The sequence below is a fragment of the Pteropus vampyrus genome, unplaced genomic scaffold, assembly GCF_000151845.1.
Source record: "Pteropus vampyrus isolate Shadow unplaced genomic scaffold, Pvam_2.0 Scaffold10, whole genome shotgun sequence".
Classification (NCBI taxonomy): Eukaryota; Metazoa; Chordata; class Mammalia; order Chiroptera; family Pteropodidae; genus Pteropus; species Pteropus vampyrus.
This window is the reverse complement of record NW_011888791.1, coordinates 15,180,908-15,200,601: the sequence shown is the minus strand read 5'-3', so window position 1 is coordinate 15,200,601 and position 19,694 is coordinate 15,180,908. Positions and strand designations below refer to the sequence as shown.

At 31.6% G+C, this 19,694-nt stretch overlaps 1 protein-coding gene across 1 annotated transcript in view; it reads left to right on the top strand.

The window, feature by feature from the left end:
- Positions 1 to 18,187, top strand: part of SRP54 (signal recognition particle 54) — a 33,642-nt gene extending 15,455 nt beyond the window's left edge. Inside the window, exons 5-15 of the mRNA XM_023521656.1 lie at positions 22 to 103; positions 184 to 241; positions 3,142 to 3,292; positions 4,303 to 4,451; positions 4,725 to 4,825; positions 5,308 to 5,394; positions 9,190 to 9,263; positions 9,477 to 9,585; positions 13,838 to 14,008; positions 16,593 to 16,688; positions 17,672 to 18,187. Of these exons, the coding sequence (XP_023377424.1) occupies positions 22 to 103; positions 184 to 241; positions 3,142 to 3,292; positions 4,303 to 4,451; positions 4,725 to 4,825; positions 5,308 to 5,394; positions 9,190 to 9,263; positions 9,477 to 9,585; positions 13,838 to 14,008; positions 16,593 to 16,688; positions 17,672 to 17,763 (1,170 nt within the window). The 3' untranslated portion in view covers positions 17,764 to 18,187. The remainder of the gene's footprint in view (positions 1 to 21; positions 104 to 183; positions 242 to 3,141; positions 3,293 to 4,302; positions 4,452 to 4,724; positions 4,826 to 5,307; positions 5,395 to 9,189; positions 9,264 to 9,476; positions 9,586 to 13,837; positions 14,009 to 16,592; positions 16,689 to 17,671) is intronic.
- The last annotated feature ends 1,507 nt before the right edge of the window (positions 18,188 to 19,694 follow it).

Here is a 19,694-nt window from a genome sequence, read left to right as displayed (position 1 = left end):
TATTGATATTACATTTTTAAAATCTTTCTTTCCCAGTTAGCATATTATTATCAGAGGAAAGGTTGGAAGACCTGTTTAATATGTGCAGACACATTCAGAGCAGGTAATGTGTTAGAATTTTAAAATTATTTTCTGTAATTTTTATTTTCAAGTTTGAGGACTCATTGACTCTTTATCTTGTAGGGGCTTTTGACCAACTAAAACAGAATGCTACTAAAGCAAGAATTCCATTCTATGGAAGGTGGGTTTCTATTTTTTATTTTGATACTCAGTGCCTCATCTTGTGTATTTTTTTTTTATTTCATTCTATCTGGTCACATTTTAATATATACTTACAAGCTTAAATCCTTACTGGAACAAAGTAGATATAATTAATAAATTGTTATTTTTTATTGTTATAACATGATTCAGCCTGATCAAAGTAGACACTGTTTAGTTTTTAATTCTGCCTATACTTATCATCCTTCTGTGCATGCTTTCTGAACTTTTTCTGCTTCTCTATTCTTGCTGTTTCTTTTAAGACCTATATGAAGCATTCCTTGATTAAATACAGTGGTGAATTCCATACTGTCTTTTTCTTGAGTACATCATTTTAAAAGTTTGATCATCCTAAAATGGCTTATAATCTATAGTTATCTCAGGTAGAGATTCTCATTATTGCTATCCTTCATTTGATATATTGCCGTTCAGGTAGTTTGTATATGTTAGAATGACTAATTAAAAGAAATGAGTCTAGATTGAATTTAGAAGGACTCGTTTGAGGGAATAGCATTTTTCTTAGCATTATTAAAGTAATTGGTTTATTATACCCTCAGGAAGAAAGGTTAAAGAGACAAAAATTTGAGGTAATTAAATATATGATATTTTGTTAATCATTACCTTTTACTTTTTGGCTGGCCAAGAAAGCTAGTGAACTTTGGCTGTTATAGGTTTTTTTATTTAAAATTTTTTTTTTATTTATTTTTTTAAGATTATTTCTGACAGGCAGATTAAAGAATAATGTTAGGAATTTTATTTTTAGGATAGGAACTCTTTCTAATATAGATGTAAAAATCAAGGGATAACAAACAGTTATATCTTTAGGGTTCACAATTTGCAAATGATTAATGTAGCTGATAATTACTTGAACTATTGGCCAAAGTCAGAGCACTAATTTTTAACCAGTATTCTCAATATCATTTATTAAATAATCTCCTTTATTCATGTAAACTTAAAAAACATATAAAACGTTATGTGGACTAAAGTATTAGCATTGTTTCCTCTGCGAGAGCTAAAGAGACTAAAGCTCGGGAAGGACTTGAACTGTATCTGCAATGTCAAATTTACATATAGCATTTTGGGAGGATGGTAGATATAGAACTGTTATGCTATTTATCCTGTCTTTTTTTAAAAAAAACACTTTTAATTAAAAAATTTAAAGAAGTGAAAGCACTAACAGTTTCACTTCCCCTTACCAGTTTTTAGCATGTCTATCTGTGCATTTACGGCTACACAAATAAACACAGATATATGTATAAAAAGATAGATAGATAAATAGATAGATAGATAGATAGATAGATAGATAGATAAATCATAAATTGAAATGGAATCTTTTAGTGCTTCTACCTTGATTGCTTTGGTAGTGGTTAATATGGGTTGTGTAAATTTGTCAAACTCATCAAAATGAACTTTTAAAATAGTGCATTTTATTGTATGTGAATATACCACTATAGAGTTGATTAAAAATGGGATATGAGAAGATAGTGATTATTCTTGGGAGGGAGTGAGGTTATGCTGTTTCTTGATCTGAGTGTGTTTACTTTGTGAAAACTCACTGAGTTTATAATTTGTACAACTTTTCTATATGTTATACTTCATTAAAATGATTACTTAAAATGGGATCTTAATAATTATATAATAGACAATATACTGTTAAAGGTCATTCTTTTTTATGATATCATTGTATTCTATTGCATGCACATATATAATTAATCCCCTTATGAACATCTTTGATCATATTTCTTTGCACATTTATAAATTTTGTGTCTATCATATTTAAAAATATCTGATAATAATCATCTTCAACATATCCTTGCCTGATCTCACCAGCTTATTTCCGTGGTTAAATCTGAGGATTCTCTATTAAGTTACAAAAAGAAAAATGTCCCTAAGATTTTGATTGGAACTACATTGAAATCAATTAATTTAGGAGAGAACTGATATCTTTACTGTATTTATATAGTTACATTTAGGAACCTGCTTTGTCTTTTTTGTCAAAAAATTTTATGTTCTTAAGTACTTTTCTTCATTTAAATCTCATACATATTTTAATTTAGTGTATTTCTGATTGTTGTTAATCTAAGGGAAAAACATTTTCTTTCCATTATATGTCTTTTCATTTGACAGTACTGCTCTTTATAAAAAAAAAGTTACCACTAATCAAAAGATTACAAATTAAAATACAATCTCATTTCTTGATTTTCAAGTTGAATAGATTTTTGAGGATTATAAAAATGTAATGAAATAGAAATGAAATTAAACTTTCGTGGGAGGACATTTTCCTTTTAAAAACCAAAAGTCTAAATGATCAGACCATTTGATCCAAATTCAACTTGTAGGAGTGTGTCATAACAATTACGAAGAAATAATATTACTTATATTTCATATTGGCTATATTTTTTAATACCAAGAAATTGGAAAATCCTTAAACAGTAGGGCATTTATTGAATAAATGCTAGCATAGCCATCTGATGGAATGCTGAATAGCCTAACAGTTGTGTTTTACAAGAATATTTAATTGTTTTATAAAATGTTTACAAAAGGGTATTAAATGGAAAAGCATGTGTGAAATACTAGGTAATACAAGTTCAATTACTCTATTAAAGAAAATTTAAAAAATTGAGGAAAGCACAACTCATTCAGAAAAGACATGCAGCAGAATCATACAGGATTTGTAATTGGAAGGCTGGATGCTGCTTCATGCTGATCTAGAAGTAAATTGTTATATTTAATCCTTATTAGATTTTATTTTTCTAAATTGAAATTGAGATCATTATGACTTTTCCAGAATAGGTAAAAGGTATAGTCACAATTTCAAAATTATTAGTATTTGGAAGTTTTGCTATTGTGATTATTGTTAAGTCGTTTGTCCATGTTAAATAGCTATACAGAAATGGATCCTGTTATCATTGCCTCTGAAGGAGTGGAGAAATTCAAAAATGAAAATTTTGAAATTATTATTGTTGATACAAGTGGCCGTCATAAACAGGAAGACTCTTTGTTTGAAGAAATGCTTCAAGTTGCTAATGCTATAGTAAGTAGCTTTCAATTTAACATTATAAAGACTTTGGTTAATTTAATTATATGTTATTTTTTGCCTATAGGACAGATTTTGAGTGATTTATTTCTGTTTTGGGCACCTCTGTCTGTATGATAAAGACTTAATCTTCTCTACATTAAGGATGAAATTTTCATGAGCAAGTATCAAAAAAATAATTTCTTTTCTCACTTATTCATCTTAGTATATATGAGAAAAATAACAAACAAAAAATTTAAGAATTAACCTTTAATAACCACTGAATTTCCTTTCAGTAAATATTTAAATTAAATAAGAAATGTTTATTTTAGATGAATTTTCAAAGATTTTCAAAATGAAGCATTTTAAAATAATCATTTAGTGTCTCAAACTGTAATGGGAGTAATTTGGGGAGAAGCACATATTATGAATCCATGTTTTGGGGTGGTGGCAATAATTCTTTGGTTAATGCTAATAAGTTTATTTTTAGTTATGCCATTATTTTCATTTAGTTGAGAAGAGCCAAGGTAAATAGCCTCAGCTATATTTTATTCATTTTGGTTTTAGTGTACACTCTTCTACTTTCGATTTTTCTCTGATTTACTTTTGCTAGTCCCTATTGCCTAGAATGTGATTCTTCCAGATCTTCTGATAACTTTAACTTTTCCTCTTTATTCAGGCTTTGTCTTAAATGTTACCTCCAGAGAGATCTACCTTACCTAGAGAAGCCTCCCACAACTCAAAACTGATACTGTCTATCCTGCTTTAATTGTTGTACATCTGAAATGTTTATTTGCCTATTTATTATCAGTTTCCTTTGACTAGAATGTAAGTCCCATGGGGCAAGGATTTTCTTATTCATCTCTTTGTCTTAGGACCTAAACAGTGCCTAATACGTAGTACTCTTTTAGTAAATATTTATTGATTGAATGAATAATTATTTATAATAAATATTTTTATATAGCTTCTAATGAGGAAATAGTTTAAGATCAGTAAAAATATGTATCTTTTCTATTTACATTTTCTAGCAACCTGATAACATTGTTTATGTGATGGATGCCTCCATTGGGCAGGCCTGTGAAGCCCAGGCTAAGGCTTTTAAAGATAAAGTAGATGTAGCCTCAGTAATAGTGACAAAACTTGATGGCCATGCAAAAGGAGGTGGTGCGCTCAGTGCGTAAGTATCATTGATGCTCTTGTCCTATATCTTGGACTCGGGGGGTGGGGGGTATTTGTTTGTGAATATTCATGGTTTATTGTTGATTATTTAAAGTATATTTCGATAGTAGACCTAATATGGTCTATAAAAGAAGTTTAAATAGAAACAATTTTGGAGTCCTCATACAGTTTTGTTTGAACTAGTGAGCAGAAACTTGAGCTATGTACCTCTGTCTAATTAGTTTTGAAATCTAGTGGAAATTTGTTTTCCTTTTATGCTTTCTTTTTGCAGAGTTGCTGCCACAAAAAGTCCAATTATTTTCATTGGTACAGGGGAACATATAGATGACTTTGAACCTTTCAAAACACAGCCTTTCATCAGCAAACTTCTTGGTATGTACAGTGATGGGGATATAGAAAAACCTCCAAGAAATAGCATGGATATTTAGGACAAGTTAGGATTTTAATTCTGCCTTCTCACCAACTAGTTCAGGAAAATCATTTTCTTATATGATTTGTATTCCTTGCTTGCTGTGGTTAGAGTGGTAAATGAACTATTAGATGGCAGGTTCTTTGGAAAAGTTTTAGAGCACAATACAAAAATATATGTTTGTAGTAATAGCAGTGATAATGGCAGTAAAACTTTTGTAATGTCTCCGGGTATTCTAGTTAGAGAACATGAAATTTGAAATTAAACTCTGGGCTGGAGTCCCTGCTTTGTTACTTAACCCCTCTAGCTTATGTTTTCTCACCTATGAAGTGTAATAGAACTATCCGATCTGCCTATCTCACAGGGTTATTATGTATGTGCATGTATTTTATATAATGTAAAGAAAGGTATACTACTGTTAATTTTACTTTTTTGGATCTTATAGGTATGGGTGATATTGAAGGATTGATAGATAAAGTCAACGAGTTGAAGTTGGATGACAATGAAGCTCTTATAGAGAAGTTGAAACATGGTATATGAATATCTTTCCTTGATTTTTTTTAATAAAGCTAGTGTTAATTTGTTTGAAATGATAAATCTATTACTGGTCAACTCTTCAAATGTTTATTTTTTAATGATTTATATGTAAATCACTTTAAATCTCAGACATCTCAGCAATTATAGAATTAAATGTTTTCTTTCTTATAATCAAATTGCCTTAAAGTTAAAATTGAGGCTTTCATTGGGTTCCATGAAGTAAAACAGGTGAAAAGAAAGAATGTTTTCTTCTAATTGGTTTAATTCTAAATTATCTATGTAAAGAAATTTAAAAGAATGAGATCAAATACACAAACATATATTTTCTTCACCCAACATTGAAGATCACTCCTATAGAGAAGTATATCATTGTGATTAAGAGTTCAGGTTTTTAAATCTAACATAACTTTTTCAAATTACTTGACCTCAATTTCTTTATCTGTAAAAAGTAGGTAATACTAAGTATCTTCTTCATAGAGTTGTGAAGATTAAATTATGTATGTAAAATATCCAGCACATTAGAAACATTCAACATATATTATTATTGACCATTTCTGTTTTTCTCAAAAAGATATTACTTTTAATTTCCATGGCCACATACTATTTTGCCTCTTTGCTCATCTTGTTAGGTATCTATGTCTTTACCTCTCTCTTAAATGTTGGTGATTTTCAGGGATCATTCTAGGCCATCTTCTTTCTCTAGAGCTACAGACTCATATCTATATGTTTACTAGACCATTCTTGGATGTTCCATTGGTGCTACTTCAAAGTCAACATACTTTTATCTTCCCATCCAAACCTTGCACCCCATTGTTATCATCAGTGAATGATAACATCGTTTCTCTTTTTGCCTGTCAGAACTTGGATGTTGTCATTGACTCTTATCTCTTCCTCGCTCTGCCCACCCCTTTTCCCATGAGTCAATTAGTCCTAATGATTCTACCTTCTAATTATCACCATTCTATCCTCTTCTCTCTAGTTGCTCAGCATTTATGCAAGTTCATCACTTGCCTAGATTTGTTTGTTCTAAATCTTTTAACATCTTCCAGCTTCTTGGACTCTTTCCCTTGGACCTACTTTTTATACTGCAGTCAAAATGGTCTTTCAGAAATGCAAATCTGATCCCAATACTGCCTTTCTTAAAATCTTTTCAGTGGCTTCTCATTGCCTTTAGAAGGGTTTTCAAAGACTGCCATCTAGCCCACATCTTCCATGTCATTTTTCAACATTGTTTTTAGCCTTGCATGTGCCAGTCATGCTGAATTTCTCTGTTTCTCACATGGACATGGTCGTCTTACCTCTGAGGCTTTACCCTTGCTACTCTTTTTGCCTCTTAGACAAGTATCCTCTCTTCTTTCTGCTTCCCTCCTCTCCCCAAGCCAAACAGTCTAACTTATACTTCAGGTCTCTCCCTACATGTCCTTCAGACATTTTACTCTGCTATTTCCATTGCACCCTGTACTTGTTTTGTTATTCATCACAATTATTTGTCTTCCCAGCTTGAAGATGAAGGGAGGTTTCATAGCTATGTTTTTCATTGTTTATGTTCACAGTACTTAGCTCATTTTTTTGGCACTCAGTGAGTCTTTAATAAATGTTTGTTGATTGAATGAATTTATCCTTCATTGCTGATTCTTTCCCCTGCCTTCCATTGTCTTAACTAGCCTTAACTGCTGCTTCTACCACCACACGAAACTAGGTTATTTATTTCCAGTCAGTCTACTTTCTTACTCCTGAGTCACTCCTTTTGTCTCTGCATTTTGCTTTTACTCCTAACAATTCTACTCATTTTTGAGGTCACCAAATGTGGTGGCTTTTCTTTCTCCTTGATTCCCAGTATTTAACAGTATTATCTGCCTTTTCTGTTTTCAGACTCTTCTCTTGGATTTCATGATGGTGGATTTCCTATATAATCTTAGCTTCAATTGTCACTTTTGTACAGTGGCCAAATTTGTATTTCAGCCTTAATCTTTTCTACCACTATTTAATTCTACATTTCTAGTTGCCTGCTATAATATTTCTTGTAGGATATTGTACTACCACTTCAGATTCAGAATGCCTAAGCAGGGTTTTAGGCATAGTACAGCCTTTAGGGAAACTGGAACTTGATTTGGATAAACTCCAGTTCTGTCCTACTTTTGTGTCTCTTCTCGTGTTTTTAGTAGCAAAAATGCAAAACTTCTACACTTTTATTTGCCTTCTCTTCGTATAATTGTTTTCCTAACCGATCTTGGTGGCCTACATACTTTTCTCTAAATTCCCTGACTTCACACATCACATTGATATTCTAGTAATTCTGATACATTTCTCTCTACTGTGAATTTCCTTTGTGGTCAGTCCATCTGTGCAGCATCTCCTAACTTTTACATGTCTTCCTGATTTGATACTCTATAAAAAAGATGCCATTTATGACATTTTTTAGTTGGTCTTCGTTTTCTTATTTTATAATGCATTTCACAATATAATACTAAAAAGAATAGTATGAATTTTTATTATGATAATGCAGTTCTTCCAGTGTATTCTTCTAAAAGTGAGATCATCTTTAGCAGATTTAGTTGCTAAAGCCAGAAGCAATGTCTTTCAACCATCATTATTAACTTTATTCTGCTGTCTTCCACTGCAGTCTTTCCTCCCCCTAACATGCAACTGTTTTCTGGTATTTTTTAATAGCATATTTCAAACATGCAGAACAGTATAGAAAACAGTATTAAATACGTGCTGACCAGAAAGTTCAGTCAAATCATGTCATTTTCCCAAACCTGCTGTAGTTATTTTTGAGGGACTAAAACACTACAGAAACAATTAAAGTCACCAGTTTATCCCTTTTTTTCTCTTCCTATTCACCTCCTGTCTTCCTCCAAGATAAGCATTGTCTTAAATTTATTGTCATCCCCATGCATGGATTTTATTATTAAGTGTATATATGCATAAATAAAATAGCATTTTACTAAAAAAAAAAAAAATAATGCCTAAAACCAAATACTTTTCCATTTATATCTTTAGGACATAAGTAGAAAGTATTCTTTCTCCTTCGTCTTGTTCATTCTGGTTGTGGGTTTTTTTTTTTTTTTTATTGAAGTTAATTTGCATATAATATGCTCAGATTGTAAGGGTATTATTACTCCATCAGTTTTGACAAATGCATAATAATCCACACTTCATCATGAAACAGGACACTTATTACTCTAGAAAGTTTGCTTATTTCCCTTCCCAGTAAAGACTTTATATCATAGAAATCCTAGAGTATGTCCTTTTTTACTTGAAATCTGGTTTCTTTGACTCAGCATATTTTTTATATTCCTCCATGTAGTTATAGTAACCTGTAGCCTGTTCTTTCACTGCTGAGTAGTAGTTCATCTTGTCTATGCATTTTCCAGTTCATGAACAGCTAAGCCATTTAAGAAACTCCAAACAATCTTTTAAAGTTGTTTTTGCCATTTTGTGTTCTCACCAACAATATATGAGAGTTCTGCTTGCTCCACATCTTTAACTTTTAGTGTTGTCAGTCTTTTTAATTTTATTCCTCCTAGTGGGTGTAGTTTATCTGCCTTATTTTCAAATTTGTTTATTCCATTTTCTCTGATACTTTAGGATAGGATCTGTCTGTGTATCTGTATATTCACTGCATTCATCCTATGATCTTGCACATAGTAACTGCTCAGTGAATATTTATTGATTGGATATTTTGTAAGTATGCTTCAAGATGAACCCATGATTAAGGAAAAGATTAGTTTTATTAAATGAAATGTATATTCTCTAATATATCTGAATCATTTATATTGTGTTTCAGGTCAGTTTACGTTGCGAGACATGTATGAACAATTTCAAAATATCATGAAAATGGGCCCCTTCAGTCAGATCTTGGTTAGTTAACCTAAAAAGTTTTTTCTAACTTTTTTTGTTTTTCATTAAAATTTCTGAGAATGGATGCGCTTGCTTTAATTATTCTTTATATCTGGGTAAAAAGAGATATTTGAAAAATTTAGTGCAATATTAAAGCTAATAGTTAAATGTCAACATTATGAAAAATTAATCTCAAGCTGTTGTTGATTTTATGTTTAAATATATCTGTTTTAGGGGATGATACCTGGTTTTGGAACAGATTTTATGAGCAAAGGAAATGAACAGGAGTCAATGGCAAGGCTAAAGAAATTGATGACAATAATGGATAGTATGAATGATCAAGGTAAGATGGTAGATTACTTGACTTGGAGGACAGTGTTCTGAATATCAGCAAGTTAAGAGTGTCACTGTGGTCTCATGGACAAGATGAGGAAAAATTTAGACTGAAAGATTTTTGTTAGATAGATTTGTAGCTCCTTGAAAACTCTTACAGGGTTTTTATTATTAGATCGACTTCATCATTGAGAGAAATGTCTAGTACAGTTCTTCTCCAAGTGAGTCTCATGTAAAGACCATTAGTTCTTCATGATGTTGGTAGAAATAAAAAGGAAGTTCTGTAGTCTAGTTTGGTGGGATACTAGGTTAAAAAACTAAGTTTGTTTATTATAAGTCTCCTCAGAGCTCTAATATGCTACCATGAAGTGGAATCTATAAGAGAGGGATAGTTGAAGCAATGTTTACAAACTCATTTTGCTCTGAAACTGATTATCCATTTTTCAGTCTTCTCAGAAAAAGTATACTGCTCTATCTCTATGATCCTGTGTTATCACTACCTCCTATACTTCCATATCTTTTATCTGGTCCTCATTCCATTAATAGTTCTAGTCCTATGACCCCTTTATCTTTTTACCAGTTTTTTAGCACCTGTTCTTATTCAGTCCAGCAGGTGTGCCAAAAATACCTTTTAGGCCTTCTGCTTCTACCACTTGACCTCTGGCCTTATTTACAAAGAAATACATACAGGCTTTTGGCATTGAATTTTCTCTACCTTTGGCTAACATACCAGTAAGATTGTGATAGCAACAAACTTTTCTTCAAGCCTTTTCAAGGACCTCTCTCTATCAGGAAAATCCTTACCTTTATCTCCAGTTTCTCCTGATAGGCTGACTTATTTTCCTCATCAGGGTATAAACATTCTTAAATTCACATTTTCTGGGCTTTACTTCTCCCTCATGCATTTACTCTGTGTCTCTTTTTAGTCAAGTTTCTTAAAAGAACATTTTGTATTCTTCTTAAACTATTGAAATCTGACTTTTGGCCCCACCATTACTCTGAAATAGATCATACCAAGATCTCCAATAACTTTCTACTGGTCTTTACAACACTGGATATTAATCACCATTTTTCCTTAGTTTCCATTATACCATCTCCACACTTTTACCCTTACTTTTCTTGTTAACTTTCACTGGTCTCTCTCAGCTCATCTCTTCAGTGAATATATGCTACAGGGTTCTGTCCTCAGCCATTATTTCTTATCATTCTTCTCATTTTTCATTCTCTTTTCTTTTCCACATCTATGTGTTGTCTACCGCCCGATTGTTCATTTTTTGTAGTCTCTACCTCTTTCCTGAGCTCTAGGCTTTCATAGTAACCTAAATAAGATTGTGTCTTTCTTATTGCTATGTCTTCAACACTAGAAAAAGTTTTGCATGTAGAATTAATATTTGCAACAATATCTGGAGTATTTACTCTGTGCTAGGCACTCTTCTGAACACTTTACATATATTAACTCGCTTAATCTTCACAAAAACTCTGAAGGGACAATTCTGGGGTCAAAATCCATTATTATTTAGCTTTTACTGATTAGGAAACTGAGATACAGGGAAGTTGGGTAATTAATTCAAGATCATTAGCTAGGGAGTGGTGAGACTGGGCTTTGAACTCATGCATTCTGACTCAAGAGCCTACACTATGGATCACCTTCTCTCTAGGTGCTCACTAAATGGTGGACAGACGTCCCTATTTACATGTTTGAAAGTTTTCTGAGGCACATCACATCCAAAATGTAGTGCTTCTCCCTTGGTGAGTGACACTTCCATCTGTCTACTCAGTCATCCAAGCTAGAAACTGGGGTCAACTTAGACTTATATCCTTGCTGCTTTTCTGTCTAGAGGTTCTGTGATTATGGAGATAGAGGTATTGAAATGCCTAACTTTTCTCCTTTCAGTTGTGTCAGTTTTGCTTCATATATTTTGAATCCCTTTTGTTGGGTTCATACACATTTAGAATTATGACTTATTAGTAAATTAACCCTTTTATCATTATATATGTAATGGCCTCCTTTGTCTCTGATCTACTTTGTCACATATTAATATAACCACTTAAACTTTTAGTTTTTTTGCATTGTGTATCTTTTTACTTTTAGCCTACTGATACCATATTTGAAGTGAGTTTATGTCAATAGCATATAATTGGGTTATGTTTTTTTCTTTTAATACATTCTGGTAATCTCTTAACTGATATATTATTCATATATTAGGATTTAGTTCTACCTAAATTAGGATTTTATTCTGTTTGTTCTCTCTGATTTTTGTTCTTCTTTCTTTTTTCACCTTACCTGTAGATTACTTGACCATTGTTTTAATGTACTTATATTATTTTTTAATAGATCTCTGAATAGTTTTGTTAGTGGTTACTCTGGGTATTACAGTATACATAGGTATTTAACTTAACACAGTCTACTTGTATCAGTGTTTTACCATTTCAAGTGGAATATAGAAACCTTAGAAGTGTGAGTTCTACATTCTAAATATTTCTTATATATTCCCTCTTCCCTTTGCCTCTATATTCCCTACATTAATTCTTCCATTCATCATTTCCTACCTAGATTGCTACAGTAGCCTCATGACGCTTCCCTTTTTCTTTTTTCACTCCTCTTTTCAATCTTTCTTCCTCACTGCCACAAGAATAGTCTTTATAAATGACAGTTCTGAGGTCAAAATCTTTCAATGGCTCTTTATTGTCTTCAGACGAATTCCAAACTCCTAAGCCTGGCATACAAGTTCAGTTATAACCTTGTCCTTACCTACTTTTGCAACTTCTTAAATCTATCAACTCTTATCTATGCTTGGCTCCTGCTATGCAAAACTATTTTAATTTATCATATCACTCCCTGTTCTGCTTCCTAGAATGTTCCTTATTCCTTTCTCTTCTCTACTTAACTCATACTTGTCCTTCAGGACTACTCAGTTAAAGAGAAACCACTAGCATGGAGCCTTTCCTGACTTCCTTCTTTAAATTGTCTCCTTCATCTATTTGCTTAACTCTATCATATTGCTTACTGTGATTTGCTATGATTAGCTTATCTTCTTTCTCTCACTCCATTTGAGCTCTTGGAAGGAATATGATAAACGTTTCCTAAATATTTTATATTGAAGATGTGAATTAAAAGCCGCATTTCTGAAATGGATTTAGAGGTTTTAATGGACTGTAAGTTTATTATGAGATAATTTGATCTTTATTTATATTGGTAATCATACGTTACCTAGATTTTAGTTCACTTCTGGACACTACACTTAGGGGGCATAGACAAATTAGAAGTAGTATTTAGGAAATCAGGGTGATAAATGGGTTTCTAAACCATGTTATAAGAGGAACAGTCAGAAGGATTGAATATCACTTAGAGAAAATTCATAGGCGACATGTGGTTCTCAAATATTTCAAAACTTTATTCTTTGTGCCTGGCAAGGAGACATCTATGCAAACAGGAAGAAGTACCAGGCAAACATATTTCATTTTAATATGTGAAAAAACTTTCTGTAATTCCAGGTGTAATAGAATGGCATAGATTGCTTTATTTTAGATAGTGAATCTTCTCTCCTGGGGATATTAAGACTGAGGCTAGATGACCACTTTTTGGGGGGACGTTGTAAAGAGGATGCAGATATAATAGAAATTTTGACTAAAAGCCATCCATTTCTGAGATTGTATGCAATTAAAACCAGAAGAAATGCACCTCATATTCTGAGTTAACAAAACACTGGAGGAAATTAACTCATTCTTTATGTTACAGAAAGGATTAAAATACTACTAGTAATTAGTTGATTATAGGAAACATAACAATTATTCTGTTGATCATAGGTAGAATTACCTACTTCTGCTTGCTTGTATGCCTAAATTTATGATTTAAACATTAATGGTTATTTACAGCAAAGGTGAGCACTTTTGTTCTTTTTTTGAAATATACCTTTTACCTCTGGTTTATGATCTGAGGCGCAGTTGGGTGTGAGATATGTAAAGGATGGACATGAGTTTCAAAGGTTTTTAGAATGTTCTATTTTGCTTAAACTGTAGGGTGAGTACCTGTATATTTGTTTTTTTTATAGCTTATGAATATTATAAACATCCTTTTGAATATATTCCATGTTTAATTTTTTAACATCAGGCAAACATGTCAGATGATAATAACATTTGTTAAATCTGGTGATGGTTTGATCATTATATTTGTTTTTCTTTGTGTAAAATGTTTCCACATGACTGCTGTGATAATGAACATTAATTGTATGTAAGTGAAAGTAATTTTTTCTTGCCTGCAGAACTTGATAGTACAGACGGTGCCAAGGTTTTTAGTAAGCAACCAGGAAGAATCCAAAGAGTAGCAAGAGGATCAGGTGTGTCTACAAGAGATGTTCAAGAACTTTTGACACAATATACCAAATTTGCACAGATGGTAAAAAAGATGGGAGGTATCAAAGGACTTTTCAAAGGTAAGAAAAATAAGCTCATCAATAGTTAACACACTAAAAGGAAAGAATGTTGAGAAACTAAAAATTAAAACCAAGAAGTGTTACCAGTATTAGAAAATATATTGCTGTATTTCATGTTATATTTAAATACTTCTGGGGTTTATAATGTGATCTGTGATTTATCTGTTTTCAGGTTCAAGGTAATAAACATTATTATTTAAAAAAAAAACGTAATGACTTTATTTTTTTGAAGATGTAATATATAGTAAATAAAATTTAGAGAATATAAGAAAGTATGAGAAAAAAATTTTAAATACCCATTGCCTTTGATCCCCAAAGAATACTATGAGTCCTATTGCAAATAACATTTCATATTAACTAGTGGTTTTTTCTGATACATCATGACTATTTTCCATATTGTCAAATATTTTTTAAAATATAACTTTTGGCCACTAAATACTGTTTCAGTCGAGCATGTATATTTGTTTAATACAGTGCTACTTTGTTGGATATTTAGGCTGATTTATCTGTTTCTATGTTAGTATTCATTTTTGTATCAATTAATTCTATGTTGTTTTCCTTAAGGCCAGGGAGTGTGTCTGTTTGATCGGAAGCATAGGAGATGCTGAATAAGTTTTGTAGGAATTTAATATTTCCAATTTAATGGTCAAATTTTTTTCAATGTGCGTTTTTTAGGTTGCTATTCAAGTGTGACATGTCTTTGTACATTTACTGGTTTGAATGTCCTTTGTGAATCACCTCTTAGGTTCTCTGTTTATTTTATTTTCTCTTATTGCTTTAACTCATTAAAATCCTTGGTTTATGTCTGCAAATATTTTTCTCAGTTTTTCACTTGCCTTTTTATTTATATTTTTTAATAAACAAGTTTTCATTTTTAATGTAGACATTGCTACTTATCATTTCATTTCATTTATTTTATGCTCAAAGAAATTTTCACCATGTTGATAACAACAATAGTCAGCTACATTTTCTTCTATTTGTTTTGATTTTATTCTGTAGATTTTACTTTTTGTCCCATTTGGAATTTGTTTTGCAATGTATTGTGTAAGGTAAAAAGATGAATTTGTTTTTCCAAAGAATAGTGGGGCCTTCCATAGCTCAGTTGGGAGAGTGGAAGACTGTAGTGGATGTTTTTCCAAAGAGTTAATCAATTGTCCCAACCCTCTCTTAATTTTTTTTTTTTTATATTATAAACACCATTAAAGTAAATTTATTATTTCAAAAACTTGATTAGGCAGGCTCCAAAGATGTACTATAGATACTAGCTTTCTAAAAAAATGAGTATTTACAGAAGTTCTTCTCACCTGTTGTCTTTGATACGTTTCTTATTTTTCCTTGCTTGCTATACCCTATTTTCTCTTTTGTGACAAAGGGAAAAAGTTAGACAACATGTTTAAAATTGGTTATAATTCCTAACATCACATGCTGTTTCAGACAGTTATTAATAAATACGTTATGTCATTCTAACATCTTTCCCAAACGACCCTGCTATTGTTTTTTCCCCTCACTTTATTTATTCATTATTTTTCTTTCTTTTATTTTTCAGTTGTCAGTCTGACCTTATCTAAGCATTGATTACCCAATAAAGGCACAACCAAGATGAATTGGGTGGTGGATGTGGTGCACATCCATGTCACATCATACTCAGTATTTTTCAGAAATTTTAAATCCTCAGAAACAAACTTTTACAAGAAATCACCAATGAACATAGAATTTACATCATATACAGATTTATTAATTATTCACAGCTTTTATCATGTTTTATAAAAAACATCTTTCATTCATAGTTCTTTGATTTATTCAGATTAACTTTGATCAGAGAACTGGGCAGCTTTGGTTTTCTTCTTCCTAAATGCTCCTGAGAAGTTCCAGAGTTACTATTCCTTTGAAATAATTTTACTGAAGCCATTTTACTTATTCGTTGCTGTTGCTTCAATCTCTTTTACTTCCTGTCTCTTAAGCACAGCAGCTATTCTCTAGAATAGCTCTTATCAGTTCTGCTCCAGAGTGCATCTCTTTCATTGGCTGCCATTTTAACTGTGGAATTTTGACCATGTATGGAAATTCATTGATAAATGGAGTTAGATTGTCTTTCTGTTCTCTGAAGCTTTTTGCTATTTTTAATAGCTTCTTAGATATATACAAATTTTCCAGTTCTCTTAGATTCATTTTTTCATATTTACCAGTTATCTAGTCTCTTTCTTGATTAACCCATAGCTATAAACATAGTTTTTGTTCAGCATACTCCCTTATCACTATTAAAAATTATTGTTATTGCTTATTAAGAGCCACTGGATGCAGTTTTTCTTATAGTGGTTCATTCATAGATAATAACAAAGTATTAAGAAAAACCTTAGCTCTCAAAGTCTCTTAAATGTCCCTTAATACAGAATTTCACTTGTTCATTCTCAAAAATATATATGTAATTGAAATGAATATTAGAAGGGATATGGACAAGTAGAAATAATTGTGTTAAAGATTATAGGTGATTTTTTTTTTGCTTATTTACGCAATCTATTAAAATTCCTAGGATACGCCAATTATATTACATTCTATATTGACTCAAAACTTTTTTTGTTTTCAGGTGGTGACATGTCTAAGAATGTGAGCCAGTCACAGATGGCAAAATTGAATCAACAAATGGCCAAAATGATGGATCCAAGAGTTCTTCATCATATGGGTAAATACAAAGTTGTCACTTGCTAATACAGTTTAATTTATAAAGATTGAGTTTAAATAAACCTTCTGTTGTGAAAATCTGTTCAACAGATGTGTGCATTGAGGGAAATGGCCGTCTGACTTCTAAGCTGAATGGTTGTAATAGTGCTATATTAGCTGAGGTTTTATTCACTCCTGTGCTGCCATTTGTGTGATTTTTTGGGCAAGCCACTTAATCATCTTTTGTTCATGCTTGCTTTGGTGACCTTTTCCCCTGGATATTTTAGGATATTTTAGTTTAGAATCTGGATATTTTAAATGATGAGACTTTGAAATTATACAAGGATTTTGAAACCCAGTTCCACTTTTACTTTGTAACCTATGAAAAGTTCCTTAAACTTTCTGAACCTCAAATCCCCTTCTTTAAAATCACAGATACTGTCTATATCAGGAAATTGCGACAGTTGAATGAGCTAATAAATATGAAAGCATTTGGTACAGTTCTGGGCATAAGTAGATGTTTAATAAATGGTGAATTTTTTCTGTAAGTCCTATGAAATACTCTCCCCTTCTGTAAGTCCTATGAAATAACTCTCTGCCCTTCTGTAAGTCCTATGAAATAATTCTCTGCCCTTCTGTAAGTCCTATGAAATAACTCTCTGCCCTTCCTTACTATTTACAAGAAGACTCTTTTGGACTTCCAGGAAAATAAATTTTTTATTTGGATTTTTTTGACTCCTTATTGTGTGATAGGTACTGTTAAGACTTTTTTCCTATGTCATTTCACTTATTTCTCATAACTTGACGAGGTAGGTTCTTCATTCTCTTTTATAGATGAGGATAGTCATGAATATACAAATTCCGAATTGGTATGTTCTTTAAGGCCGATGATCAAATTATAGTCAGAATCCAGTATATTTTTTGGAAGTTAAAGTACTTATTCGGCAAATGTAACAAATGTTTTAAATTCTACTTAATAATTATCTGATTTTGCTTTCACTCTAGGTGGTATGGCAGGACTTCAGTCAATGATGAGGCAGTTTCAACAGGGTGCTGCTGGCAATATGAAAGGCATGATGGGATTCAATAATATGTAAAGAAGATGCCTTAACATAAACTGACTCAGTTGATTACATTATTTGCTGAGACCTCAGAGTTTCCCTCCTTTTTGCAAACGGGGAAAAAAAAGTATTTTTCTTGCCTGTCTTGCCCTTTTTCTTTCTCTTCTCATTTCCCCCTTCCTTTTCTTTTTCCTTCCTTCTTTCTTCCCTCCTTTCCTTTGATATAAAGAAGGAATGTATGGTTTTTGTGGAAATCATCATATCTTTGCTTTAGATTTTCTTGTTTTCACCATCATAACACTTCTTAAGTTAAACAAATCATGATGTAAAATTTTAGTACTTAAAAGTTTTTAATTGTTTCAAAGGCCAAGCATTACATCTGTAAACAGTCCTGGTCAGTAGTTATATGATGTCTCAATAAAAGTGCTGTAAAATAAACTTCAAAGTCATTATAAGTTAAGGGGTTGTAAACTTTTTTTATAGTTTAAAATTATCGGTGTATCACATTAAAAGACAGATGGAAAAATCAATAGTTTTAAAACTATCCTTAGAAGTATACCTTTAATGGGAAACATAGTAGAGTAACTGAACCATTAGTATTATGAATTTTTGTTTAACTTAAATAATTAAGATAGTTTTGCCATAGAAAATCTTAGCTTTGCCATTTAAATTGAAATTGTGAATTTGGTTACAGTTCGCAATATGATGTTTTGTATATAACTTATATTTTTTTATCTCATATTTTTGAAGCCTTAATGGCAATATTTGATTTTTTTTGAAAAGCCAATTTTGTTATGTTTCTTACATACCAAAAATCTACTTGAAGAAATAGATATACTTTGATGGTAATAGCTAATCTATTGACCTCCTAATGGAAAAATAATTGCAGATATTAGGCTGTCATTTTATATATTAATTTATATAATATATAAATTAATAATTTATTAAAAATATATAAAATGACAAGGTAAATCTGGTTGTTAGTTACTTTGGATTGCTGCACAATTCACTTAGAACAATGGCTTTTAAATAAGTTATGGAATTAATAAAAATACCAGAATTATGCCTACTTATTGACATCATGAAGCTAAAAGATATGGTGCAGCAGTGTATTTTGCACTAGAATGAACTGATCTTCAGCAAAGAATTGATGTGTAGTAGTTGGAGAGAGTAAAATAGCTGGTTTTTATAGTATTTTTTTATGACTCAGGTGTTTTAAGAAGGTATCTTTAAAAAATAATTTTTTTTAAAGATAAGTCAAAGTGTCTTTAAAAAATAATTACATAATGCAACTGATTTCCTTGTATACTTGGGCAAAGATTTTATATCCCACTAAATTATTTTCACTAGCTAAAAACTAGAATATTTCTATAGAACATTGTATATACCCTGTACAAATAATGTATCCTGAGTTCTGTAGAAATGTCATTTGCAAGGTCTAGCTATAGAAATTTGACAAGAGAAAATATTGTTCTCCATATTAGTTTCTAATTAAACTGATGGCATACCACCTTTTCTGGACATGCATTTTTGTGATTTCTATCTTTGGGGTACCACCTTTGTGTTTTGATCAGGAATGGAAATGAGACACTTAGCCAAACTTTATGGCTTCAGGCAATATTTTTGGTATTTTTGGGTCTGATGCAAATTATATTTTTTCAGAAGCAGAAATAACAGTGGAAAAGGACAACTAAAGGCCTAAAACACCTAGTTCAGCTTCCATTTCTCTTCCCTCTTCTGTAAAGTGAGGGAATTGGAGAAGCCCTTAGTACCTGGCATATTGGGCTTCATAAGTGAAGCCATTGCTGTTATTTAACAATTTCTTTATTCTTAAAATCAATCTAATGTGAATTTTTAATTTTACCACCTTATTCTTGTGTATCAATAATGATCAAAATATATACTCCTAATTTGAGGGATGGGATAACCTTAAAAATATTCTCTACTAAAATATATATGTAGCTATG